Source organism: Bactrocera oleae, chromosome 5, assembly GCF_042242935.1.
Source record: "Bactrocera oleae isolate idBacOlea1 chromosome 5, idBacOlea1, whole genome shotgun sequence".
NCBI classification, from domain to species: Eukaryota; Metazoa; Arthropoda; class Insecta; order Diptera; family Tephritidae; genus Bactrocera; species Bactrocera oleae.
Genome location: NC_091539.1, coordinates 68775188 through 68801670, shown reverse-complemented (window position 1 = coordinate 68801670; position 26483 = coordinate 68775188). Strand labels below are relative to the sequence as shown.

Here is a 26483-nt window from a genome sequence, read left to right as displayed (position 1 = left end):
TTTTAGTTTCGTTAGGTTTTAGTGCCTTGGCAATGCAACCATGCTCCCTTTGCTAATTGAACAAAATTCTAGGTGGGAAATTGACAGATGACGGCGCAACAGTCAAAAATCGAATGTTGTCATTTCAAGATATAGTTTGCATAATTGTCCAATAGTTAGAGTGTGGTTAATACATGAATTGTTTCAAGTGTTTTTAAATTAATCGAAATATTAATTTATATGTTATTAAAAACCGCAACTAAGTTACTACGTCGTAGCATTAAAAAAACTCGGAGAAGTAATAAAAATTTTGAGGAATAACTTGTAGATTCTGGAATTTCACATGAATTGCAATTAAAGTCAATTGTAGGTTCGGAAAAATTTAGTGGAAAAATAGAGAACATAAGCGAATTGCGGCAACAACAAAATCAACAGGTAACTAAAAGTCCAAAGTTAAAAGCGCAATGTTAAAATGAGACGATTCGTCTTTTTGAGAATACAATTGTACATGTAGATGTGTATGTGTATGCTCGACATAAGTAAATACGTATGTACATATATATTGCAAATTAATGGGACTTTTATGGAATTTTACCCTATACATATATATGCTTATAATTGGTGTAGTATTTGCAGAGCATAAAACTTAACCGGCTAATACATAGGTACAAAAATAAACAAATTTACACCTATAATAAAAACTTACGACAGTTATTTATTGTATATAACAAAGTTATACGCTCCTATGTATTGTATATAAATATTCTTCGGGCTAATACATTGGCTGTAAATTGAATCATAATTGAATAAATATATACACTTATGTACAAAAATAGGATTATATGTAAATATGTCATTCACCAATGCAAAAACGTTCCGGCTCTCCACCGGTGACCCTGCACTTGTCGCAAATTTATTGATTAATTTCCGCTATTGCCATAGCATGTTATCTTTTTGGCCAAGTCAACAAACGCCGAAGTGCCACACATTCTCTCCAGTCAGCGATTTCACTTTGCGGCCACGGAGTTTTTGTATTTGTTTTGTTCTCTTGGTTTTCTATTATATGCATAAATATGTATTTGAAACACTGGCTTAGTTGCTACTTCATTTTCGTTCGGCTTTTTAGTTCCCCATAGCTGTTTGTATATTTTTTTTTAGTTTACTCTTTCTTTGGATGGTGATTAAACATCATATTTTAATTTTTTTATTCCCATTTCTAAAATCATCTGTGTTTATTTTGGCTAAAAATGTGTACATACATATTTACTAGAGACTCGTATATTTTAATATTCGTTTGAAATAAGTATAAGTAGAAGTTACTCGAAGTAAGTATTGTTTATTTTTTTTTCGTGTTTGTTTATTATCAAACCACTTTGTCCATGAATTTCGTTTTTGTTTTGTTTTTGTAAAACTAGTTTAAAAATCACGCGCTTTGCAAAAAACAACGAATTCGACTCATACTTTGCAAATAATCTATACAAACATTATCTACCACACTAGCATTGATTATTTTGAAGTAGCTTTTTATACTCTCGCAACTTGTTGCTACAGAGTATAATAGTTTTGTTCACCTAACGGTTGTTTGTATCACCTAAAACTAATCGAGTTAGATATAGGGTTATATATATATAAATGATCAGGATGAAGAGACGAGTTGAAATCCGGGTGACTGTCTGTCCGTCCGTCCGTCTGTCCGTCCGTCTGTCCGTCTGTCCGTCCGTCCGTGCAAGCTCTAACTTGAGTAAAAATTGAGATATCTTTATAAAACTTGGTAGACATGTTTCATGGTACTGTGAGACGGTTGGTATTGCAGATGGGCGTAATCGGACCACTGCCACGCCCACAAAACGCCATTAATCAAAAACAAATAACTTGCCATAACTAAGCTCCGCAATAAGATACAAGACTGTTATTTGGTACACAGGATCACATTAGGGAGGGGCATCTGCAGTTAAAATTTTTTTTTAAAAAGTGGGCGTGGTCCCGCCTCTAATAGGTTTAACGTGCATATCTCCTAAACCGCTAATGCTATAATAACAAAATTCACTGGAAGCAAATGTTTTTAGCACTTCTATTGACGGTGTGAAAATAGTTGAAATCGGGTGGCAACTCCGCCCACTCCCCATATAACGGTACTGTTAAAAACTACTAAAAGCGCGATAAATCAAGCACTAAACACGCCAGAGACATTAAATTTTATCTTTGAGATGGTATAAGATGACTTTATAGGAACCGCGTTCAAAATTAGACAGTGGGCGTGGCACAGCCCACTTTTAGGTGAAAACCCATATCTTGAGATCTGCTTAACCGATTTCAACCAAATTCGGTGCGTAACGTTCTTTTCATGTTTCTATGTCATAGTGCGAAAATGGGCGAAATCGGACTACAACCACGCTTACTTCCCATGTAACACCATTTTCAATTCCATCTGATTCTTTCACTTTCCACTATGCAAATCAGGTAACAATGATTATATCGGGGTAAAACTTTGCGTGAATAATGCAATTATCAGTATGCCACCTTGCGGCCAAAAATTGTCTAAATCGAACCAAAACTGTTCAAACCCCTAAGTACTAAATATGTGGACCCCAGTGCCTATAGTTGACCTTCTACCGAAAATATCAGTCAATCCACAAAGAAATCTCAAACGAGTATACCATTTGACTTTGCGAGAGTATAAAATGTTCGGTTATATCCGAACTTAGCCCTTCCTTCCTTGTTTTAATTTAGATTCACTATAGCTGGTATACGCTAAACTACGTGCACGTATGCATGTGTAGGAGCTAGTAAATGTAGATATGTATACAAAATCATTGATGAAATTCAAGTAACACTGACTACGGTGATTCCATGCCTATGCATTTACATACAAGTATGTATACATTTCGGGAAAGGCTGCGTAAAATACAAAAACATAACCCCATATAAAATGTTTACCATACATTGTCTTTTAGGTGGGTAATCAGCTTAAAATAGTTATCTTGTTCAATGCAGTTAAAAACCAATTGTGGAAAATGTCCGTTTAATAAAAATATGCAATAGTTGCATTAATGTAGCTAGTTTCTATTCCAAAATTACAAAAATTCTCCAATAAAAATTAATTTGTTATTTTAAATTAAAATATAATTTTTTTTTCGGCATCGGTACTTCACCACATTTTTCTGACTGCTCATTTTAATTAAAAATTTGACAGTTGCGTATGCTAAAACAAATCTATATTCATGCTGTCAAAACCGTGAGCAGCATTTGAATAAAAATGCACATACATATATTGATTATTTTTCGCTTTATCCCACTGACAATTGATCGATGTGCATTTCTTAGTTTTATTGTCAAAATTGAAAATTGAGTGCAGAAAATTATTCTTTGAAAACTCGTTGATACATCTTATCGTTCATTAATCAATTATATAGAAATAGTTGAAGTGTACGCTCCAAATTAAAGAATGCGTTTCATTTATACAATGGCAGGCAGTTCAATAAATTTTTACCAGTTCTGACCGATATACTTGTACTTGTTCAAACTAGACTGTGATAATTGAAACAGTCTGCGATATTGGAGTGCGCTAATGAACTATCAAAAAGTTTATTTATAGAATATTCCTCAGAAAATATATACAACTTATAGAGAAAATTGTTGTATAGCTGAAAGAATAGCTCTAGAACCGGCTAACGTAGATATTGTGCCTGGTTTTCAACTCAGATGAGAGCAATATTTTTAACGCAGTAAAATTTAAAATCATTTCACTCAAAGCTACAAACATTTTTTCTAAAAATAAGCCTGATTTAGCGCTCTTTGCATATGCACAATACTACATGCTTTCCACATTATCGTCAAATTGTCACCTTCCCCCGTACTGATTAGTGTCTAAAAATATAAGCAAGCAATTTTAGTAAAAAAAAAGAAATAAACATTTTGGGTGTAATTGAATTATCGCTCGCATTGAAATATCATGTACTATAAATTCAGACAGTCCCACTTTCATTTAATGGCCAACATACGCACACATACATATATGTTTGTTTATCGCTGTCACACAGAAGTAGCTACATTCAATGGTACGTAAGACACTTGTACATATTTGGAATGGCGGCGGAAGGCAGCTATCAAAATTCCGTCGTCGGTGGAGGAAAGTTTTTGGATTGCACATACATTTTATATTTGCACATGTGTGTTTACACTTTATCTCCAAATATTTTGTCAATCATTAATGGCAATTTTAAGTGAGCTGCTATATGAAGTTTCTGGAAACAAAGAAAATATCATATGATATCAGCGAATAGTTAACCAATTTTGATAGATTAATTTAATCATGATGTGGTCACAAGTTCGCTGCTTGCTAATTGTTTTATAAGTATTTTTTATCTAAAAAACGTAGTATTTAATTTTAGCATATACGAGTATTGATTACTTTTTGATTTATCATTGCTTGCCGTGCACGCTAACTTAAAGCTGCCTGTTTTTTAAACAATTAACGCCCGTCTCCTGTATAAAACTGCAGTTTGACAGCTTCCAGATAATTGTATACGAATGTACGTACATATACATATGTACAAATGTATGTACTTGTATGTATAAGTAATATATATAGTAAGACTTCACTTCACACAAAATATAGTAACACGTTAATAATTGCACATTTATGAAAACAAATGAATACCAGCTGACGTAAATGTATATAACTTTTAATAAATTAGTTTGCTCGGCTTTTTTTCAGCTGTTATGAAACTAATTTTTTAGTAAAATCCGACTCTAGACATGATTTATTAATAAGCGAAGTGATTGTGCTACTCTTAGTTATTCTTATTAGCCTACTTACGCTGTTTCTAATTGCCATATTAGATCTGTTCGCATACTGCAATAATTATCTAGGAATGAATCGTCTATATGATTGCTAAATAATTTCCCAAGATATAATTACTCATTCAATAACTTAATTATTATTTATTACATGCTAAGGAATATTACCGAAAAACGGGTTTTGCATTTCTTCGTCGTATAATGATGCATGATTATTGTCTTATGTCCTATATGGCATTAAATATCAATTAATGACGAAAATTAATTTAAAAAAAATCCGAGACTGTATAAAGGATTTTGTTAATTTCTTTTGTGATCATATTTAAAGTCAATGTAATTGTGTCTACGTTAAAATATTTGTCGAATTAACAAATCCTAACGTCTTAAAAACTTGCACCTAAAGTCGTCTAGACATTTTTGCCATTTAACCTTAAATTTAATTTTCACTTTGATAACTTGATTGCAAAGAATTACATCATTTGGGCATAACTAAAGTTGTAATATGTATTGACTTTCAATTCAAAAGCAGACCCAAAGAGAGCTGCAACAACTGTTTTAAAACAAAATAATCAACAAACAAAACTAGAATAATTTATATTTATAATGTATGTCTGTATGTGCGCACACGTCCTTTTCCCCCCAAGAAGCTGCTGATTTGCGAAACTCCCGTTATCGGACTACTATAGCATAATGCTGCGATACAAGCTGAACGTTCAAAGTGAAGTTCTTTTATGGACATTTTTTTTATTTGTCCAAAAAAACGCTACTTTCTCCGAACGAATTGTTCATATTGGTTCACTATAGCATATAAGTAGCTTCCGTATGTACGCATACATGTACGAAACTACATATTTGCAAATTATTTTCCCTTTTTAATCAATTATAGCAAGATCGATGCAGTTGAATTAAAATGAATGTTCTGTCAATCAATTTTAATTTGTAAACAAAAACAGCTGTTTATTGAACTTGCACAAATACAGATGTGATAGGACTAATACTGCGGCATTTTCATTGAAATACATTTTTTTAATTTTTCTTTTAAGTACGATTTTAAAACAATTTAGTTTACTACTACAGTTTTGAATGGTTTTCGAAGGTTTTAAACACTAGTTCAAGTGAAACAATAAATAAATGAAGCAACACATGCTGTCAGCACAGGAATTCAGTAGCGTTTAATTTTTCATATCACGCTCCAAACAATCTCGGACTATATGTATATGTATATTAATACCTGCCGTGCTCATTTACTGTATTGAGTTATCAAATATTCCATCGAATTGTAACAAAGAAATTATTTTCATTTAATTTTAATTTTTTTTTTATTGTCAAATCGCTCAAATTGGTTAATCTAAGAGACAATCAATAAAAACCGTGTTCTGTAAATAAAAATAAGTTAGGGATTACCTTTAATTCCTTGCAATTCCAAGTTTAAATCGCACATTAAAGGCACAATGGTAGAATGCTCGTTGTGCTCGTTGCTGAATTTTCTATTCAATTGCATCTACCATGTGATCAGTTGCGCTTTGGACTACCCACTCGTGGTGATGGCGCTCAGTTTACTAATAGCGCTGGTTTTCGTAACAAACATTTATACGGCCAAATTGATTTGTGATTTTCGTTATCCGGGTCGTGGCGCCTCAACAGGCGGAGGCAGTTGTGGTGCAGGTACAAGCGGTGGTGGTGGTGAAGGTAATAGCTCCATGAATTTTGATTATGGCCCTGACAATGGTAGGTAGAATTTTTGTGACAATAAAAATATATTAACTTTTCATTTCCTACGAAATCGGCTTGTCCCAAACCGCACACCCGAAAGGACCACACAATTGGCGTTGCTCGGATGCGAATCAGTCACCCATAAATATAATCGATGAGAACGTGCAAAAATTTCCCATACGTGAGTTACTCTGCTGGAATCATTACGATGATTTACCCAATGGCATTATGCTGGAAAATAACGGACATACAGGTTTCTAAAACTAATTTTGCTGGTATTGTAAAATAGTCTACAACCAGTGACTTTCTTGCAGTTGTGCTGCGCGCCTGCTTTTCGGGCAATACACCCACGGTCAGCGGCGCTGATCTGCTGGCATGTTACACTTTTGTTGAGTTGTGCTTCCGTTGGAGTTTGCTGAGCAATGATGGCTCAGAACACATGCTGAATTATCGCAAATTTCCATTAGAACTACAGGTTATATCTTATTGATTATCGTTTATTCGGTTGGCTATACGAGACATGTTGCTATATTCCTTTAGGCCATGCATCGCACCGGTCCGAGTGGTGACTGCACATCAAGTTATGACTTGCTCATGGTTGGCTACTTTTTCGAGGTGTCGGCGAATAACCCTTACTTGGATCCGCTTGTGCAAAATTTACATCGTATACAGAAGCCCGGTTCCAAAATCGAAATTCCACCATTTCCACTTTCTTATCTACTCTATCAATTTCGTACTGGCTTCTACAGTTATGGCGGTTCACTGACTGAGCCACCCTGTTACCAAGGTGCCGAATGGTTCCTCTTTCCCGAACCTTTGGCGATTAGCGAACGCCAGTTGAACGAATTCCGTCAGTTGCTCTCGAAAGACGGTAAAACACGCATTCTGCGCAATTCACGTCCCGTGCAAAGTATCAATTGCACACGTGTGGTCAACTTAAATCAATACAATCCCATTGATGCGTGCCAGATGGAGCCGCCCGTGTCTGAGGTACAATGTGAGGATGAAGAAAGTTTTGAATAGAGGTTGCCAAGCATGAAACACTTAAGTATCTCATATATTATTCACTTGTATATTTGTAAATTTGTTTTACAAATAGCGAAAATATATACCGCGATACAGTTTATGTATAAATGAATTTGGTTTAATGATGATAATAGGTTTAAGTGGCATTTAAACTCAAATCCTTGTCCATCAGCTGTTTTTTGTCCTACCCGTATTTTTTTGTTGTTATAGCAAAAAAACATTCGTATTCGGTTTCATGGACACGCCTGTCAAAATAACGGTGGCTCCTATAATTATTACGATATGGACTCAGCTCGGAGAATATGTACAAGTTCTCCAAAATATAGCAAGCCCGAAGGAGAGTGAATACAAAATTGTTTATTGTGTTTTGTTTGGGTCCATACATGATAACAAGTATTCATTAGGCTTTTGTATTCTGACAACTGATATGGTCTGATATCTTGTTCGCTTGCAGACATTTTTTCTTTAATTTTATTTTGTGATTTTACTTTTTTAGTCATATAAAAATCAAATTTATTGTTTTAAGGTGGTTTCTTTATCTTCTAACTTTTACGGGCATACTAACATTTATAAATGAGGTCAGCTGATTTTGAACTGTCGGAAGCATCTACGTGCGCACAGTAAAAAATATTTAAACTTTTTTGCTGAGACGTTATCTAAGGTAAATGATAACAACTCAAGTAGGTTACATCTATTTGCGTAGCACTTGCGTCTTTTGGGATTATTTGAGTACTTTTGTTTAATTTGCCAACTCTTCGAAATAGACTTTGTCTCTGATGCTTATCGAAAACCCAGGCATATGTGCGCCTGTTTTGTTTTTTATTTACTTGGCACCCCATAGTCGATCATATGATGCAGTTATAGTATTGCAATAAATAAATTCTGTGACGTCTTCATCAGCCAAATAGCTGGTTAACTAAACTAGATTTGCTTTATTGGTACTCACTCTCACTGATATAATTATTTATGATGGGAAATTTAGGTGTGATTTATTGTACTCTCAAATCTTTGCTTATAATTTGCCGCCCATTGCGTAACATTTTGCTAAGGAGAAATACCAATATAGTGATTAATATAATAAACCAATTACTTTTTGTGCAAACATCAAATTAAAAATATATAGCTGTTGATTATTTAATGATTTCAAAATTCTTTCTTTCGCTTGACCCAGCAAAGCAGAGGAAATTGTGAGCGCAATTTGACATTTCCGTTTGATGTAAAACATTGTTGCCAGTAGAACAAAAAATCCCTAATAATAATTTAGTAAAAATTGCCCATCATTTATGATTCCCTACGATAAAATGTTAATTTATTTTCGAAATTTCTAAAGTTTTTAAATTGAATAGCTGTATTTATTAAAATTTTTTTTTTTTTAATATTAACTACGGGTTTACAGTAATACGCGTAATTTAAAAATAAATGGTTTACTCATGCATTTTTCACATTCATGACTGTTTCCTTATATATTATATGTTTTTATTTAGATGTCATGTTGAATGATCTCATTAACAAATAAACCATAAAAGAAAATTATATATTACACTCAGAGTCCGCAATGATTTCAAAATCTTATCAGCTTATCGTTTAAATAAGATAATTGTGGCTTTTGTTGATATACCGCGTAATGTAAGATTTCCTCCGCTTCTACACTACTACTACACTTAGCATAACGGCCTATGGCACTTTGTGTAGTTTCAATGCCAACAAACCAACAACTAAATACAATAAATGTCATCCATCACCGTCGTCCATTAAATAATTAATTGCAAAAAATCATTGTGAACCTTAAAATTACTCACTTAGTTGTGTGCATTCGTGTTTGGAGCGTGTGAGTGAACGTTTGTGCAAATCATAGGTGCGTCCAGCCGGCAAACAGCGCTGGTTCTATAGAAAGCGTAGAAAGTGCACGCCAGTTGTATAGTGAAATTAGTTGCTATGTGCACATGCAACAAAAAACTAGGTGAATAATTGAAAATTCATTTATTATTAAAAAACTACGATTCAATTGAGAGAGTCGCGAACGTTTCGCAATGGCATCAATGAGAATTACTAATCAAAACTACGACAACCTAGCAGCACTTCCAATGCCGGTTTGCCGAGACAACTCGCATTTTCAATGTGCTATTTTATTGTCTTATTTTCGTCGTTTAAACGATGTCTGTGTTGTTTATGCAACAATGCGACGTTGACGCGACGCGTGTCTGTGTTGGCGCGCAATCATCAGGTGTTTTTCATTACCCAGTTGCCGGTTTGACGTTCTTGCTGGCGCATTGCAATTTGGCGCGCTGTTCACTTTTTTGCTTGGTTCTTGTAACATATGATTTATGGTTGTTGTACTGCATAGTTATTCAAAATCGATAAATTGTAATGAATTGAAAGTGAGGAATGCAAATTTTTTTAGAAATTGCATTGCAATAAAGAAAATCTTGTGTAAATTAGTGCTTTCGCAGACGTGAATGTTACGTATACGCAATGTACATAAGTCGGCTGTTTGCAGTTGGCCATGGCACCGTCTAGCAAAAGTGAAGTGAAAGCAAATTTTAATTTTAGCTAACCTCGAATAATATAAATATATTTGTTTATCTGGTGACTAAAAAGACACGACTTATTATCAACAGACAAGCCTTAAAAATAAAGTCTTATTTAATTAACTTCCGTGTTATCTTTTCGTTATAAAAAACAATGAAATATAAATTTTATGAAATAAATGAGATAGTGAGTGTTCAGCAACACATGTTGATAGCCTTAAAACGCTTAATGTAGTTTATCAAATTGTTAATAAAAGTAAGAAGAAAGCATTACAAACGTGAAGCCTATGGAAATATTAACAACAGGTTCTTTGAGGTGTTATGTATTATTGTGATTTTTAGTTCTCCGAAAAATTAACTACTGAGTTAACAAGTAAAATAAATAAAAATTATACAATTGTCATTTATGTATTAATTAAAACTGTGTGAAATTTAAGTAATCGTTGAAGTTGATCGTTTAATGTTTTAAAACAAATAGAACACAATAAGAGTGTTCTTTCAGGGTAACTAATTGAGTTCTGTACTGGACAACAGTTATATGGAATTCGTTAAACCAAACAATCAGCGCAAGAAGGATAATTGACAGCGCAATTTGATATTTTCTTTCAATGAGAAGCTGAAGGTTTCTTTCTGGCAGAAAAATTGGTGCTCGTAGACGACTAATTAAAATATTGCCAACGTAAAATTAAGTGATTTTCCATAGTTTTTCTACTTTCACTAATTGATAATATTCACGAAATCGTTTGCACATACATACTTATTTTCTGGGCGACCTCGTCATGAGATAATCACAAATTATTATCCAAACTGTTCAAATCTCCCGAAAATGGATAAAAAAATAAACACAACTGACAGTCTGTCAGTTGTTTGCGAATTTCTGTTCATTGAACAGAAGGTTGTTCATGTTCAGAAACTGCTTTCGGTGTTACTCATCGTGTTACGAAGGTCTATTTTTATACCCTGTACGGGTTATATTAGGTTTGTCACGATATTTGTAACCCTATATAGTTTATATTGTATGAAGAAATTTTGTACACGCCGATACAAACTGAACGATCAGAATCAATTTTTTGTATAGACAACTTTTTAATTTGATAATTGTGCAAGACAACGCTTTAATCTTCGAATATATTGTACAGATCGTACCTTTTATACTATAAGAACTGCACTTGTGAAGAGTATTATATCTCGATGCAGCTGAAATTAACGTTTCTTCTTGTTTTACTACACACTAGCTTCCCATATATCACAGTGTACGTAAAATTTTTAACTAGTTGTGACTAATAACATTTCACATGCTTTAAATAGACGGATGCAAGTGGCTTAAAAGATAAATTCACAACATTTTGTAGTATAATACTTCAAGCACAGTGGACTAGCGCTTCAGTTATCTTCAGTTTCGCGACTACACACTGATTTACACCTACTCACGTGCTATACTCTTATAACCCTAGGTATAGTTGCTAGATAAATGATTAATTCACAAACAGTGTCATATTTGGCGTCATTTTCAAAGCAAATTACTTTAATAATAGATAATAGAAATTAATATTTTATTACTTTTTTAATGCGGCGTAATCAAAAAACGCTTAGAAAATAAGTATTTAATCTTTCATTTAGACAGAGATAAAAATATATGCCTGTGTGTGTATATAAGCACCTCTACCATATATAGTATATATTTGTTTAATTTACTCGGTATTAGAATCAGACAACATTGAAACAATTTTTGTTGTTGTTATTAAAAAAACTGTTATTTGCCAATAGATAACTAGCCGCACGCCTGAAGGAAGGTAGTATATTAAATTTATACCAGTGAGCGTGATCTAAAGTCAGTTGGTAAATACAAACACGACGCGCCTCGGCATTGTCTGACTTTACGGTCGACGTTGACTGTCATTATTGTACGTGCAAACATACTTAGTTATTGAATGAATTTATAATAGCACTTCACTCGAGCAATTCAATTGATAAACGAGCTATCAGCAAGCATCGCGCACATAAATACAAATTACATTGTGGAAGTAGCGCCAAAGGTACGGTCAATTGGTCACGCCACGTCACGTTAATGCCATGGACACTTTCTATGCGGTTTTATCTTACTTTGCGACAACTTAGTGGTGTCATCGTACAATAAACCCCCAATCAAGTATGTATTAGTATATTGTTAGCTGTAATTTCCATCAGCTGCTCACGCATACACATTCATATAGCTAAGAGTCGGTGTAAATAAATACAAAAATAAACATTACGTGCCACGAAATGCGTATAAGTAAACAAAACAACTGCTGATGCCGGCAATTATATAAATAAAAAAATATATATTTTATATTAAACTACTATTTGTTGTAATAGTTTATTATTATTATTAAACGTGGTTTTTTTTTGTTTTGTTGTCGCACTGAAATAATTTTTCGCTGTAAAATTTGCTTTGCAGTTCTCGGCTACTTACAATTGATACTTCCTTTGTGAACGTGTGACCAATAAAATTCGCCATCACGACGCAGTACGCATTTTTAACCGTTAAACACATTATTTGTGTCTACAAGGTGAAGAAAAAATTCAGCGAACCAGTGAACAATACGTAGAATACACGCGACCACAAGCATTCAGCATAGAGAAGAAACAACCAACGTCGAGTCACCACTAGTCATAGCCGCATACGCCGTGTAGTACCATTTGACACTGCAACGACGCTCTAACACACACAAATCCGCATATATAAGCGCCTACACATACACACACACACAGACAACATGCCAGTGCAGTCTCCTATTGCAATCAGCAATCGCGCTATTGAACATATCGACGATGTTGATCCGCTGGAATATCATGGCCATTGGGAGCCAGTGGGCATAGCACGCGTCCAAAATACCGGCACCTCGGCGATGGTGACATTCGCCAAACGCCAACAACAGCCGTACATTAAGGGTGGTTGCTTGCATGACAACAAATATATATTTGAGCAGCTACATTTCCATTGGGCGGACACGGACGAGTCGGGCTGTGAGCACACGCTGGAGGGTGTTAAATACTCGATGGAGGCGCATGCCGTACACTACAATGCCAAGTATAACAATTTTGCTGAGGCCAAGAATAAACCAGACGGTTTGGCGGTGGTGGCTTTCTTTATACAGGCATGCGGTGGCAAAGATTGTCCAGAGTTCAAGAAGATCACTGAAGGCATACGCATCGTACAGAAGATAAATACGAGCGCTTCGCTGGATTCGGGTTAGTTACGCACAATTTATTTGCATACATGAGTTTTTGCGGCTAAAAGTTAAATTTATAATAATTTTTACAGATTGCTTGTCCTGGATTGGTTTGCAGGAGCTAAGCAAACATTATTACACATACAAGGGCTCGTTGACGACAGCGCCGTACTTTGAGAGCGTCACTTGGATCATCTATCGTACGCCGATATACGTCTCCAAGGGGCAGGTGAGCATATCGATAAGATGGAGTATTGTTTTTAGTAGAAGTGTGATTGAAATAACACTCTAAATACCACAATCAATTTTTTTACGATCAAATTAAACCCCCACAAAATCTCTCCAAAAAAGTCTCCAAAGCTTTTGGTTTCGAAACATCTGTTTTTCTTCACGCTGGACTTCCCATATAACGGTAGTAAGCGTACTATAAATCTCTAAACAATAAATACCGAAAGACAACTAACCTGCAGACGTTCATAAAAATAAAGATTTCTTTTAAATATTCCCAAAAAATTATACAGAAAATATATAAGTACACACATCAGAAGAAAGAACGCGTAATAAAATACACGACGATACCAAAGTTTCAAAATTTGGCCCAGTATTTTTAGAAATAAAAAAATTTTCGAAGATCCAACTTTAACCTTTTATAAAATCTGTCAGAAAAGTCTGACAGAACAATATTATACAGCATTTAAAAAAGCGAAAAACGTAGACGATGGCCATTTTATATGTTTATGGTTTTTTTTTAGTAACAAAAAATTATTTGTTCGCTAAGCTCAATTTCGCACATCGTAAGCAAATATTTCGACATTGGAGGCTAACTACGAAAACGAAAACATTAATATTTACTTTTGATTTAATCACTCAAACAATTTGGTACTCAGAAAAAAAGTCGATTTTGTCGTGCAGTGTAATATATTTTATTGAAAACATATAGGCTATACTTTCTTACAATGTTTTCTATATTTTCGTGGCATATTTTTCTTTTCGAAATTCTAATTTTTTCGATTTATTTCGTATTTTACAGGTGCAAGTATTTCGCGATTTACAATCATGTCCAAAGGATGAAAGCAAGAAGATAGTGAACAATTATCGCGAAATTCAACAGCCACATAAAGATCCGGAAATCTACTTCGCGCGCAATGCCAAACCAAAGTCGAAATTATGATCTGTTGCTGAGCAGCAAGATTAGATGGACAAACATGAACACACACGCATCTTTACGTATTTATCAAAAAACCGACAAAGCAGAAGGAATTGAAGTGTTAACTAAATATATAGCTTAAAAAGTCACTTCTCACGCAAATATAATTTTACTATGCATGCCTTTAGTAGCAGTTAGGTTGGCACTTTCAATGTACATTCAACTCACACACACCTATACAACGCTGTGTGCCTAAATGTACAACCACCGACGCACTGGACTACACAACACACCTCTGTCACTTAGTCATATGTATTTTATGAAAAACATTGTTACACACATACCTACTTATGGTATATACTATGTACGCATATTTGTAATAATCACCTCTATAAGTAAAAGCAAACGTTAATTCGTGCGGCGAGTATATAAATGCACAAACAGGCAGTGGCAGCCTGCAGTATGCTTATGAGTTATCGTTTATCGGTTGTTGTATAACTAAATTCTTTGTACTAATAAATTATGTGATTTATTGTTGCAAGACGAGGCGCTCATCGTGTGCTATCTCCGTGTATTACTTACCTCTAACTCTAAAATACTGATAAAATTTTCCTAAATAATTGAATATGCTACTTTTATTTAATATTATTATATTTATATAACTTGTGTAGGGTCTACATATGTATATGTATGCATATATGTGTAGCAGCAAGCAAAAGGGTGTAAAAAACAAAAAACATTCCTCATAGTTAAGGATTTGCAATATGGAATTTTGTTAGAATTAATCTTTGTTTTATTAAATGTGTGTGTATGTGTAACATACCATTTCATCACTGTTTGTATGTATTGAATAAAGCTTGTTACGAGGAATTGTCATATTTTTATATTATAAATACAAAAAAGCAAATAACTTGTGCCGTTAGTACATAAATATATTTCCAAGAAATATAAATAAATGCAAAAGAAAATATTTAATATTATATAAATATATATGTAAAGTGGTCTATTTATTAGGGTGTGTTAAAAGTGCGTTATATTTTGGAAAATACTGGAGGGCAACAAATCGACATCTACTATATATTTGCGACTTAAGGAAACACCTAGTGTGATCGCTTAAATAAAGTTGATTTTTGGAAATTGTTTTTAAAGAAAACTACTGTTAAATTTTGAGATAATATTTATGCACCCTTAATAAATATACATAAATAATTTCAAAAAAAAAACATAATTTTTAGCGAATTATTCGCTATTTAGCAAGTTACTAATACCAAAAATTGTTCCACTGCTTTAATCATTGCGCCCTTCGCCGAAAAAACAATAGAATAAAAAACATTATAAATCTGTAAACAATGATTTAAGATTATTAAAAAATTTAAATTTAAAAAAATGTGGAATTTGCCCCAAAATTAGATGATTTTTGGTCCGCCAACATTACACTTTTCATATTATTAAGAAAGTGGAAAATCATTCTACGGAGAAATATATACCACATAAGCAGAAATCAAGGGTATCGGATGATTTGTTTTCGAGTTACAACCAATTTGAATAATGTAATTTTGATACAACCGCGTTTAAAGATAAACTGATGGAGCTAATTGTACTGAGCGGCTATACTTTACAAATCTATAATTCAAAAATGTTTTGAATTATTCATTAAAATTTAGTATGTTACTTTTAAAGGTATATTTCTAAGACTAACAAAAAATAAAAAAACCAAAAAAATTTTTTTTTTCGAAATTTCCCACTGAGTGCGTGTGCCCTTAAAGAGTCTCTTTTAAAAGATCAGTATTTTAATTTAACGTCTCTAACAACAATAAAACTCAGCTCTGCAACAACAAATACTATGAGATGTGTTAAGAAGCCTACGCTGGGCGTTAACGTGTTTGGACTTAGCCGACAGAAACTTCGCTATTGCACTGATCGATAACTGAAATAAATATGTAAATGAAGAAATCAGTTTTCTTTACTCATTTACAACCGACTTCCATCGCCTTTGAAATTCGTCGATTACGTTGAAATTTTCTTGACATTGTGACTTCATTATTAAGACATTTTTTTTTATCATCAACTACCTTCTTTCATTTAAAAAGTAAGCATTTGAGGTTTTAACTTTTTCTCGATTAAAATACATATATACATATACTAATTCATAGCCATTTATATCAAATATTTAAGTTAATTATAAAATTTGCTGGTATTTTTCGATTTCTTAGCGCAATCATAATTAAAAAAATTACCTGAATAAAATAATAACCACACGAGAAGTAAAAGTTAATCCTACATGGCGCTCAACAGCTTCATCAATGCATTCTCTCCGCCCTCCTCGGTCTCCACAGAGCATCATGAACAGGGTGGGGAGCGGCCTGGACTCTTCGTGCACAATCGACGCATAGTCTTGGAGTTGGTCAATCAAATATTCGATAATAAACGCGGCAATGTGGAATTATCCTCGTCACATTGCTCCAGCCTGGCAAAAAAGGCCTCCGAATACAGTTATGATAACCGGCTAAAATACTGGAAGGATATGTTGGAGCAACGCAAACTTGTGCAGACGAACATACAAGAGAAAACCGGTAAGACGCCGGCACAGGTGCTCTTCAATCGCGCAGTCACCGTTGATGAACGTGACAAACAGACCGTGCGTCGCTTAATGGACTACGCCGAACGCTTGAATCCATTGACTATATTGCACCGGCAGGAAGCCATATTGCCAGAATATATTGATTGCAGCACCTGCCAGCATGTGAATGAAATTCGTGAAACCTTACCGAAGGCAGAGCGTGATGGCGAGAAGGTAGTCGAGATCACCGGCTTGCCGTTGGTAACCAAGGAAGAGCTGTTGGGTAAACCGAAGGAACAGGGCGGACACAAAAAGTCCGATTGGTTGAGATCCAAAGTGTTGGAGGAGCGCATCGAACGAAAGCGCGAGGACATAGAACGTGTAATTGAATTCTATCCGGATATTGATAAACTGCAGATTGTTGGTGAGAGTTTCAGCAAGATGAATACGTTGCGCCACAACGCAGACATACAATATATAGGTGAAGAAAAAATACATTTCATCTCACAAGACTCAATTTGTGAACCAACTGCGCAGGCAGCATCCACTTCGGAGCCACCGCCACAACCCGAATACAGTGTGCGGATTAACGATCATATTTTTCAACTGACCGAGAAGCGAAGCTCCAAATATGTTGAGCTAGAGGTGCGTTTCGAGTGTGAGCCCTTCGAGAAAGTTGTTAAGCGCGTCTTACATCTGGAGAATTTGGGCAAAAGGGTATTGGGTTTCGAATGGGTGCATCGTCCATATTTTGAGAAAAATGCCGGTCTACTGAAAGCCTACGATGATGAATTCATCTTCCAACATAAACCATTTCGCCTGACTTCAGGCGAAACCATGGATGTGGTAGTACAGTTTCAACCGCGTCGCGCCGACATCACGAAACAAAAGTGGATGCTAAAAATCGATCCCCAATTTTTCTGTCGCAAAATGGATGCTGTTGTGGTGCGTTTGAGCGGTAAGTGCAAACCGTCGCCCGAATATATTGCCAAAATTCGAGCTGTCCAAACGGAGGTCTTGAATAAATCGAATACGACAATGGTGCGCCAAATTTCCACACGCTTAGCCTCACTCACACCGTTGATTAAGTTGCCCGAAGTGATTTGCCCCTACAAGCGTACACTCACCGAACTGGAACTATTCGAATTCTACAATCCCGGCTATCGCTGCGAACGCTATCACGACATACAACTGCTCAAGGAGCTGTATCAGCGCTTAAAGAAGCCACGCGAGCCCGCTTGGGACTTGAGCATTGAAACTTTGAAAGCCATTATCTTACGGCAGGAAAGCCCCGACAAGCGTGCACTGTACTTTGTGGAGATGATAAGTATTTTAGAGGAGATGCGTGGTAGACCGCCCATAGACTTCGATGAGAAAATACTCGATAATACGGAACGTGAACGCACATGTTATGTGTATGTGCGTGGCATTATCTCAACGGGCATCGATGAGTGGGAAGAGTTGACGCTCACCATCGAGGAAGCCTTTTTAAAGGCGGCATGGAAGGAGTACATAGATAATTATTCCAAAGCGTCAGAAGAGGGCGCGGGTGGCGATGCTGAGCATATTGATGTGCTGCTAAATGAACTCGACGAAGAAGAAATCAAAATGTGGCTGACTAAAGAGTTGCGTCATCGCAAGGCGTTCCGTGACACGCTCTACATGCAAACCTACACACATGTGTGTAATTTTATCGAGGACATTGTCTCGGTTATTGAGAGCACAGACATCGTTTAAGTTATTTGGAGTTTTTAGTGTGGACTCAATCTTAATATACAAATGATTCGGCGGTGGTTAACTATTTGAATATGGCTCAAACGCATATGCGATACCTATATGCCTATATGAGACTTGCGTAGGCAATTATGCCGATTATTTCTATAATTTTTGTATATTTTACTTATATATACATACATATATAATAAAAAGAGGTAAATTTTGCATTTCAATTCATAATATACGCTTCTTATTGCATTTTTTAGAATATTAGTGCAGTTTACAATCACATAATTAATATTACAATACAATTAAGAATGCAGATAATAATTTTCCACTAATTAATTTCTATTTTTAAAACATATTACATTATTTGGTATTCATTACAAGTTAGCATAGAAAATGTTCGTCATGGAGTATTATCGTTTGCGCAATTCGAATTTGGAGATCATTTAGGTTTTTTTTTACTTTAATTCTTGCTAAGTTGTGGTATAATATTTTCAATAAACCACTTGCTTGTCATTTGCAAGTGATCGCCTTCAACGGATAGATATATGAGTCTACCATCGCTGCCCAACTGATTGAGCCCAAGCTGAAAAAGTTAAGGTAAATAATAAAAAAAAAATCGACAAACAAACCATCTTTTAAGCTTACGTCTTCATATACAGGACTTTCATTTAGGGGACGAATAATCGTATCTTGTCCAGGGCTGTAGAAACCGAACCATTGCGATTCCTTCGGTTGTACGATAGTGTCGTTCATGAACATAACCATAACAAATCTACAAAAATATTGAAACATTAATTTTTCGGTAGACATTTTCATATACATTTAGTACACACTTCTCGAGCTTATTTAAATTGTCTATATAAGTTTGATTGATAAACACTTCATTGTTTATGTTTGAAAGAAATGAACTCTTTTGGCGATATTCCTCTTCATGCAGTGGGTCATGCCAATATGTAGCTTGCACTAAATCACGCTGCATCCATCTGTTTAAAGGAAAACTCTATAAAAAAAAAGAAAAATTAAACCTATTTTCTTTAACTTACTCTTTGTAAGCAGCGCGTCGCAATAACTTCCGTAAGTGTTCACAAGTCTTACTGGTAAGCGAGGGACATTTTGGCAAGCCGAAGACACCTTGGTGCTGTCCACCTATTGTAATGAGCGTTTTCATAGGTGGGAAAGAGCAGCGTTGCCCCACGGCACGCCTGCAGTATTTTAAATATGATACATACATATATAAATAACAATAAAATTTTGATTATGATTTAATACTTACAAGAACTGACCGCCTTGTGAGAAGCCAATAGCATTATAGCCGTTTGTTAGTTGCGTATCTTTGGCCAACTGTTCACACACATAACGCACTTGATCGTCGGGATGTATGAAGAAACCACTTTCATAATCCAGCGCTATATTGCCACCAATTTTCAATGACCGTACGTATGTATCATTTGTTTCCGCTTGAATTAATTTCTTTATGGCACCCATGCTGATGGGAAGACAGCAAGTATCACCTAGAAATATTTATTGAGTTGATATTACTTTCTATCTAAGTACGCCACTTACCCATTCCATGCCAAAGTACAACTGGTAATGTATTGGAAGCAGCTAAAATGATATTGCTGAATTGTAATATAATCAAGCTTTTTATTAGAAACATCATTTTCAATTATTTCCTTGGAGTATTATAAAATTAATAGCACTGCTCGTTAGAGATATCGCAGTAATTATTATACTTATGAAATTCAAACAAAGAAATTGATTTCTAATCACAGCTGTAAACATAATCAATCTGTAATTTAAACATAAACAATCTGTAGGGTTGCATTTTTCCGGCGTATTTCTGTTCAAATTTGACTGGTACAACCAGAGAACGTAAAAAAACGTAAAAATGATATACGTTCTCTGGTACAACTTCAATCGATTTCATCCTTAGAATTAAAAAAAAAAAAAATATTTAATGTGTAGCTAATATTTATAGTATTAATGTAAAATATTATTTTTATGATTTTTTTTTACTTTTACTTCTTTAAAGTTATAAATTGAAAAAGCGGTGCAATCAAGGGGGGAGTATGGTTAATTCGTGTAAAACAACGTCCAATTTTAATATTTTCTTTATGAAACAGTTAAAATCTAGTTTTTAATAAACAAAGGTAACATAAATTAAAGTTTCATATAATATTTGAAGAATATTCTTCTAAACTTCCATGGAGAAATATTAAAATATACGGCAATGGCAGCATTAATCTGGGGCGTCTCGGAAAAGGTTAAATTGCGGTGGCCCTCATAGCTCGGTGCTGGATCATTTGAAATCAAACCTGTATCGTTAGATAATCGTTTTACCCAGGGAAGGCTGGGGGACTTATTCGAAATTTAAATTTTTCACTTTTTGGGAGAACTTTGAAGGAAAAACTACGATTTTTTGCGAAAAATTTGATTAGTTTGTTTTTGCAAACGAAAAATATTAACAAATTTGAATTTTTCTCCAGCATTGCCTCGTATGTAAACATTAGAAATAGTGTTCAAAATTTCAAAACGATCGGTGCAGTCATTTTGAAGTTATGAGGAGCAACGTGAGTTGTGGGGAAAACGCATTAAGGTTTTGAAATCTGATGTATAACGCTCAAAGGGCGAGTATAAACACACGCATTACTTCGTAAATGTTTCACCTATCGACTTGAAATTTAGACACAACCTTCTCGAGATATTATGCATTCATTTAAGACATATCAAAAAAGCCCTTCTCTTCGCTTAAATGAAAAACTTTTGTAGAGTTGCATATAGTAAGGTTTAGCTTTTTATTTATTTACATATGTATAGGTGGTATCTAAGCATAGCGGAAATTATTTATAAGGATTTATAAGCAGATTTGAGTTCAAAATTAATGCACTCCATTTGTTGCAGCACTTGTACCAATCGGTTGTTGTTGTGATTGTTGTATTAAATGTTGTTTATTACTCGAGAAATCTATGCAAGAACCTGACGTTAAGTCGATCTCCTCAGAATCCGAATCATCGGAGCCTTCATCTGAACCATGCGCCAAAGCATTAGCCATAGCACCCGGATCCGCACCCAAACCATTCATATTCATATGAGCCTGCAAAGCATTACCGAGCCCATGGCCATGATGTTCTTTGTACAATTTTAACTCCGTGTAAGTCTTCTCGCATCCATTGAGAATTTTGCCATTAGAAGAGTCATTTTTCGCCTTCTGCATTTGATCTGTGTCCAATTTTTGTGTTTGCTGCTGTTGTTGTTGAAATGCGGGATGCATCATTGTAAAATCGCTGGGCATGGATTGTCCATTACCTGCAAGCATTGAATCGGACGACGATAGATGTCCGTCCTTCGTTTGTGCGCCACTGGTAAGATTTTCCGCTGTCATTTCCGTTGGTGAGGCGCCGTTCATTGCTGACGCGCCGGGTATTCGTGGCACACGATCGCCTGATTGGTTGTGGAAAAGAGTAAAAGTGGTTTGTAATTAAAATTTTGGAAGATTTATGAATTGTTGGTACCTGCCGCTATAACAGTTGGCGTGCCCAAACTCAAGCAACGCATCCGCCAGGCATCTTGTAAAAGTTGTAAACGAGCCTGCTTTCGCCATTTGGCTCTTCGATTTTGGAACCACACCTGTTTAAGGAAAAAATGTAAATTGCCCATTACTGAAACTGTTTAAAAAATCTACTGCTACTACAGACAGGAGTGCAGGTTACAATAATTTCAAAGAGAGCTAGTGAAGCCGGACTAACATAGAGAGTCTAACCAAAGTTTTTTATACTTGTATGTAATCTAACACCAATGTATCGTAGTAAAGTCCTGTATAGCTTATTCGAATTATAAATACAGAGGTTTCAATTTGACTACAAAGGAACTGTCTTTAACGCAGACAGGTTTCTATTTTCCTCAAGTACTCGCACATAACACTCTCGCGGAAAAAATTAGCGCGATCAAAAATTATAAAGAACATCTTGGAGTGGATGGCTTCGTTTTAGCTGCTTCGAAAGATATAAAATAATTTGAGAAAGTGACAGGGAAGTACTCGTAGTTGCAGACCCTTTTGCTTATGAATCGAATTATAAGCTTCACCTAATATTTGTTACCGCTTTGAACCGCTTCCGTTCTTTTAAAAAATCTTTCGGGATGTATTCTGATGTGATGATTGAAAATCATGTTAAAAACCATTGTTTATTTGATAATAATAAAGAAAATACCGAGTACTTTAGAAGATTGAGTTATTCGGCATTAGATCTTTTAAGATCGGCCAATCTTTTCAGGAGGCCGTAACTCACGATTAATTGTTTTTATTTCAGTAATATCATAGGATTTTTCAAGAAGATCGAGTTATTCTATATCCATTCCTTTAAGGATAGGTAGATATTTTCAGAGTACCACGGTCGTTTCCAAGTAACCTTTTTAAGAAATGTTTTTTCAGCGAAACAAAAAAATTTGATAGCAATAATTTAGGAAAAATGTATATAAAATATTATATTACGTGTTATATCTCGATAAAAATTTAAGGTTTCTGCTTTCTAAATGAAATTTACCGTCACTCAATTATGTACTTGTAGTTTTAGCAGTTTTGACACTTGGATCGATTCTAGAAACTGGATTCAGGGCGATGTGTACTATTTCCAGTGCCTACTAGATTTCCGTAGATTACCTACGGTTATTTCCGTGTCCTTTAAAATTAATGTTGCTATCTATAGAACTCAAAAGCTAGTCTAAATACTGAGTTCTGAGTACTTTTTTAATTATTATGAGGACCACTTTAAAAAATAGAATGTCGATTCTTTTGTGAACCGAATTCGAAGTAATTTTGACATTGTTTTATATTAAATGTCGGAGTTTTTGAACGATTGTCTTTTTATTTTCGTTGTTTAGACTATAATCCAAAAAACAACGATTTTCACAAATTGGAACTACATAGAGAGATTCAGATCACTGTCTTTATTAAAATGTGTATTTGTATTAAGTTTAATGAATGTAAAAATATTTGTTAAAAAAATATATCATAAAACATTTCTTTTATTTTACTTTAATAACATGATCCCAATTGACATTGGAAATTTATATAAATATTAAGAAAATAATTCACATCAACAAAGTAATAATTGTGCAATTGAAAAACAGGACCAAAGAAAGAAATGCCAAACCGAAATTTTATCATATAAAAAAATCTTAAAAATATTTTTAAGAAATATTTTAAAGAAATATTCTTATAATTTACGATAAATATTTTCACGGCCCACTAAACTCGTATTATGATTTTTTTTATGAAATTTTGTTCGATTTGTTTCCGAAACTGGAATTTTGTTATTTTCATAAAGAAGTTTGGAACATTTTCTTTTAAAAATGTTTTCATTTATCGTAGAGATTTTCGTTGTGCGACATAGGGCTCTAATCCAGAACTGTTGTTTCAAAGTTTTCGTTTCTGAAATCACTATTTCTGTATAAACTTACAGAACCACTATTAATTCATTATTTAAGAAGATTTTTATTTTATCAAATTCCGGCTTCACTCTTCATATTTTGTTAAAAAAGTTTTTAAATGAAAAACCCATGTGGTGCTTCACCTGTACACGTGCTTCACTCAAACTGATCCGCAGCGCCACTTCCTCGCGTAGGAACACATCGGGATAGTGTGTTTTCTGGAAGAGCGCCTCGAGCTCTTGCAATTGCTGAGGTGTAAACGTTGTGCGATTACGTCGTTGACGTCGCCGACCGAACATATACTCGGTTAAGAGGTCGCCCGGTAAAGGTGACAGAAATGGACCCGCCATTTTTTCACCGAAATTTAAATTAGTTTCACACAAAAAAAAGGCGCTTGAATAATACAACCTAAGCGTGCTGTAACGATTTAACGATTGCTTCAGCTGCTGCGCGTTGATGTTGTCGCCAGGACGTTCACGAGATGACTGTGCGCATCCTTAGCCATTGTGTGCCTTTTATTATTGCATCGCCGTTTACCACTAATGTGTCCTTTATGGGCGCTCATTTGCAAGCGCAGGACGCATTCTCTGATGTCAGTCGAATTGTGTTGTGTGTGTGAGTGTGTAGTAGTTGGGCAAGCGATTGATGCATTGTGGTGAGGTGCTGGGTGGCGGTAAATGCACTAGGCGTGGGGATAATTAGGCTTATGTATGCTTATATTTGCCATTCATTGAAACTGTTTTTAGGCGCCGAAGCTTACGCATGAAGTTTATGCTCACTTACTGCTGCTCTCTCTTATCGGTTTCTCGAGGATGCTTAGTAGTTCAATCTTTACTCGCTGGGAGAACAATGAACACAATTCGATTTGTTTATAAATTTCTCTCATACATATTTCTGTATAGTTGCTTTAGAAATGGTGAAGGGGAATACAGTTAAAATCAAATGTTGAAAAATTTCATTTATGCAACTTCGAAGTTATATAAAGACCTTAAATATTAAGTTTATAACTATGTTCATATATGCCATCTCTTGGAAAACCGCACGAATATAGCTACAGATCGAATATTCGTCTCGATATTGTCTTGAATTGACCTTCAGGACGTTTATCTATAAGAAAATTTCGTCTGATATCTGATGATGATGATGACTTATACATATCATAACAAAATACCTATGCAACATCGGTGTGACAAAATCAGCTCTACGCAGCAGTTGAAAGATTTCAAAGGACTTCCAGCTCTTTTAACTGATCGCCGAGTCTCCGGCATTGTCCCCCAATTTCAATCATTTACCAGAAACAGATATCTCCAGAGCACTGTGATGAAAGTTAAATGAGCTTATCGCTTGTTCAGTCTCATCCCATATATACATAACTATGAAAGGTTTCGGCAAGATACCAGTTTGGCAGGACATGAAAAACATGAGCAACGAATTTCCATGTAAAATTTGCTAATTTAGACTCATCGTTGCGGATATGTTTACAAAATTGCGTCGGTCTCATGGTCAACGGGAATTTGATGGAAGAAATCTCTGTATTGGCTTCCAATAATACTCTGAAAGATTTTGATGAAACTGGAAAGCTCAAGAGGTGATAGATTGATTTTCTTAATGAGAAAACGATCAGCTGGTTACTGCGCTCTTTGCCAACTGTGAACTAATTGAAGTAGAAAAAGTTGCTCTATTCTTGGTTTGTTAGAAACCTGCCTTAAAATTGCACGTCGTCTTTAAGCTACCCTCGTATCACTAACTTTAAAATAATTTATCATTACAATAACTTTGGCACAGAAAGCACTCTTGCTTCCCATCTTTCCACCACTTCAACACAATGTAGAAGGAAGTATAACGTCAATGTGATTTGCTTTACCTTGATTTGCAGCACAAATTCCCAGAGAGCAACTGTTGAACTCGGCTGAGATGAGGTGACTCTGTGTTGGTCAACTTGTTGGCTCTCAAAATCGCTTTATTTATTGTATTTCGTGAGCAGAAATAATAAATAAAATTTAGCAACCATAAATAAGTACTACAAATCTACATACATACATATATATATACTTGTGTATTTATATAACATATACATATGTATATACAGCTATATATGCACAAGGATAACGATGTTGGGGCAGCGAAATTCTCTGTGTGAGTAATGAAATTCAAAAGCACTTAAAATTGTAGCAACCAATGAAACACACGCGCTGGCAACTAACAACAGCAACAACAACGCGCTGGCACTAATAGCATATAACAACAATTTCAGCAAGAACAACAATGCAGGCAAAAAATTGTAGCCGAGCGGCGGGTGTAGTTTACAGGTTTATGCAATTACAATGAGCGCAATGAGATAAACAACATTGTGGCGGTGATGCTGG

General features: G+C 35.0%; 5 protein-coding genes across 9 annotated transcripts; 3 read left to right on the top strand and 2 right to left on the bottom strand.

The window, feature by feature from the left end:
- Positions 1-102: 102 nt before the first annotated feature.
- CAH3 (Carbonic anhydrase 3) lies at positions 103-15395 on the top strand. Of its 4 annotated transcripts, none has more exons than XM_014232166.3 (4): positions 103-414; positions 12484-13277; positions 13351-13487; positions 14289-15395. In XM_014232166.3, the coding sequence occupies exons 2-4, from the start codon at positions 12803-12805 to the stop codon at positions 14427-14429; spliced, it is 753 nt and encodes a 250-aa protein (XP_014087641.2). In that variant the 5' UTR covers positions 103-414; positions 12484-12802; the 3' UTR covers positions 14430-15395. The 4 variants fall into 4 exon arrangements, with proteins under 4 accessions (XP_014087641.2, XP_036221488.2, XP_014087644.2 ...); XM_036365595.2 differs by lacking the exon at positions 103-414 and adding an exon at positions 9335-9478; XM_014232169.3 differs by lacking the exon at positions 103-414 and adding an exon at positions 9907-10040.
- On the top strand, positions 6097-7626 carry LOC106615813 (putative carbonic anhydrase 3). Of its 2 annotated transcripts, none has more exons than XM_036365593.2 (4): positions 6097-6468; positions 6593-6745; positions 6807-6967; positions 7033-7626. In XM_036365593.2, exons 1-4 carry the CDS (start codon positions 6231-6233, stop codon positions 7513-7515), a joined length of 1035 nt encoding a protein of 344 aa, XP_036221486.2. In that variant the 5' UTR covers positions 6097-6230; the 3' UTR covers positions 7516-7626. The 2 variants fall into 2 exon arrangements, with proteins under 2 accessions (XP_036221486.2, XP_014087640.2); XM_014232165.3 differs by having other exon boundaries at positions 6098-6507.
- Positions 15396-16469: 1074 nt separating the features above from the next.
- LOC106615822 (uncharacterized) lies at positions 16470-18921 on the top strand. Its single transcript, XM_070110682.1, has 2 exons — positions 16470-16494; positions 16619-18921. The coding sequence occupies exon 2, from the start codon at positions 16687-16689 to the stop codon at positions 18700-18702; it is 2016 nt and encodes a 671-aa protein (XP_069966783.1). The 5' UTR covers positions 16470-16494; positions 16619-16686; the 3' UTR covers positions 18703-18921.
- Positions 18902-20466, bottom strand: Ppt1 (Palmitoyl-protein thioesterase 1). The gene is made up of 6 exons (XM_014232181.3): positions 20254-20466; positions 19964-20201; positions 19734-19892; positions 19524-19673; positions 19336-19462; positions 18902-19273 (listed from the first exon to the last, which is right to left on the bottom strand). Exons 1-6 carry the CDS (start codon positions 20348-20350, stop codon positions 19151-19153), a joined length of 894 nt encoding a protein of 297 aa, XP_014087656.2. The 5' UTR covers positions 20351-20466; the 3' UTR covers positions 18902-19150.
- A 985-nt stretch (positions 20467-21451) lies between these two features.
- LOC106615772 (uncharacterized) lies at positions 21452-24761 on the bottom strand. Its single transcript, XM_014232105.3, has 3 exons — positions 24261-24761; positions 22203-22317; positions 21452-22131 (listed from the first exon to the last, which is right to left on the bottom strand). The coding sequence occupies exons 1-3, from the start codon at positions 24465-24467 to the stop codon at positions 21569-21571; spliced, it is 885 nt and encodes a 294-aa protein (XP_014087580.1). The 5' UTR covers positions 24468-24761; the 3' UTR covers positions 21452-21568.
- Positions 24762-26483: the final 1722 nt, after the last annotated feature.

Coding starts and splice junctions, on each gene's coding strand:
- LOC106615813 (XM_014232165.3), top strand. CDS start 6,231: ATGGTAGAATGCTCGTTGTGCTCGTTGCTGAATTTTCTATTCAATTGC. Junction 6,746..6,806: donor GGAAAATAACGGACATACAG/GTTTCTAAAACT, acceptor ACTTTCTTGCAG/TTGTGCTGCGCGCCTGCTTT. Junction 6,968..7,032: donor AATTTCCATTAGAACTACAG/GTTATATCTTAT, acceptor ATATTCCTTTAG/GCCATGCATCGCACCGGTCC.
- CAH3 (XM_014232166.3), top strand. CDS start 12,803: ATGCCAGTGCAGTCTCCTATTGCAATCAGCAATCGCGCTATTGAACAT. Junction 13,278..13,350: donor GAGCGCTTCGCTGGATTCGG/GTTAGTTACGCA, acceptor TAATTTTTACAG/ATTGCTTGTCCTGGATTGGT. Junction 13,488..14,288: donor TATACGTCTCCAAGGGGCAG/GTGAGCATATCG, acceptor CGTATTTTACAG/GTGCAAGTATTTCGCGATTT.
- LOC106615822 (XM_070110682.1), top strand. CDS start 16,687: ATGGCGCTCAACAGCTTCATCAATGCATTCTCTCCGCCCTCCTCGGTC.
- Ppt1 (XM_014232181.3), bottom strand. CDS start 20,350: ATGATGTTTCTAATAAAAAGCTTGATTATATTACAATTCAGCAATATC. Junction 20,202..20,253: donor TGTACTTTGGCATGGAATGG/GTAAGTGGCGTA, acceptor AAATATTTCTAG/GTGATACTTGCTGTCTTCCC. Junction 19,274..19,335: donor AAAGTCCTGTATATGAAGAC/GTAAGCTTAAAA, acceptor TAACTTTTTCAG/CTTGGGCTCAATCAGTTGGG.
- LOC106615772 (XM_014232105.3), bottom strand. CDS start 24,467: ATGGCGGGTCCATTTCTGTCACCTTTACCGGGCGACCTCTTAACCGAG. Junction 22,318..24,260: donor TGAGTGAAGCACGTGTACAG/GTGAAGCACCAC, acceptor TTCCTTAAACAG/GTGTGGTTCCAAAATCGAAG. Junction 22,132..22,202: donor GCCAACTGTTATAGCGGCAG/GTACCAACAATT, acceptor ACAACCAATCAG/GCGATCGTGTGCCACGAATA.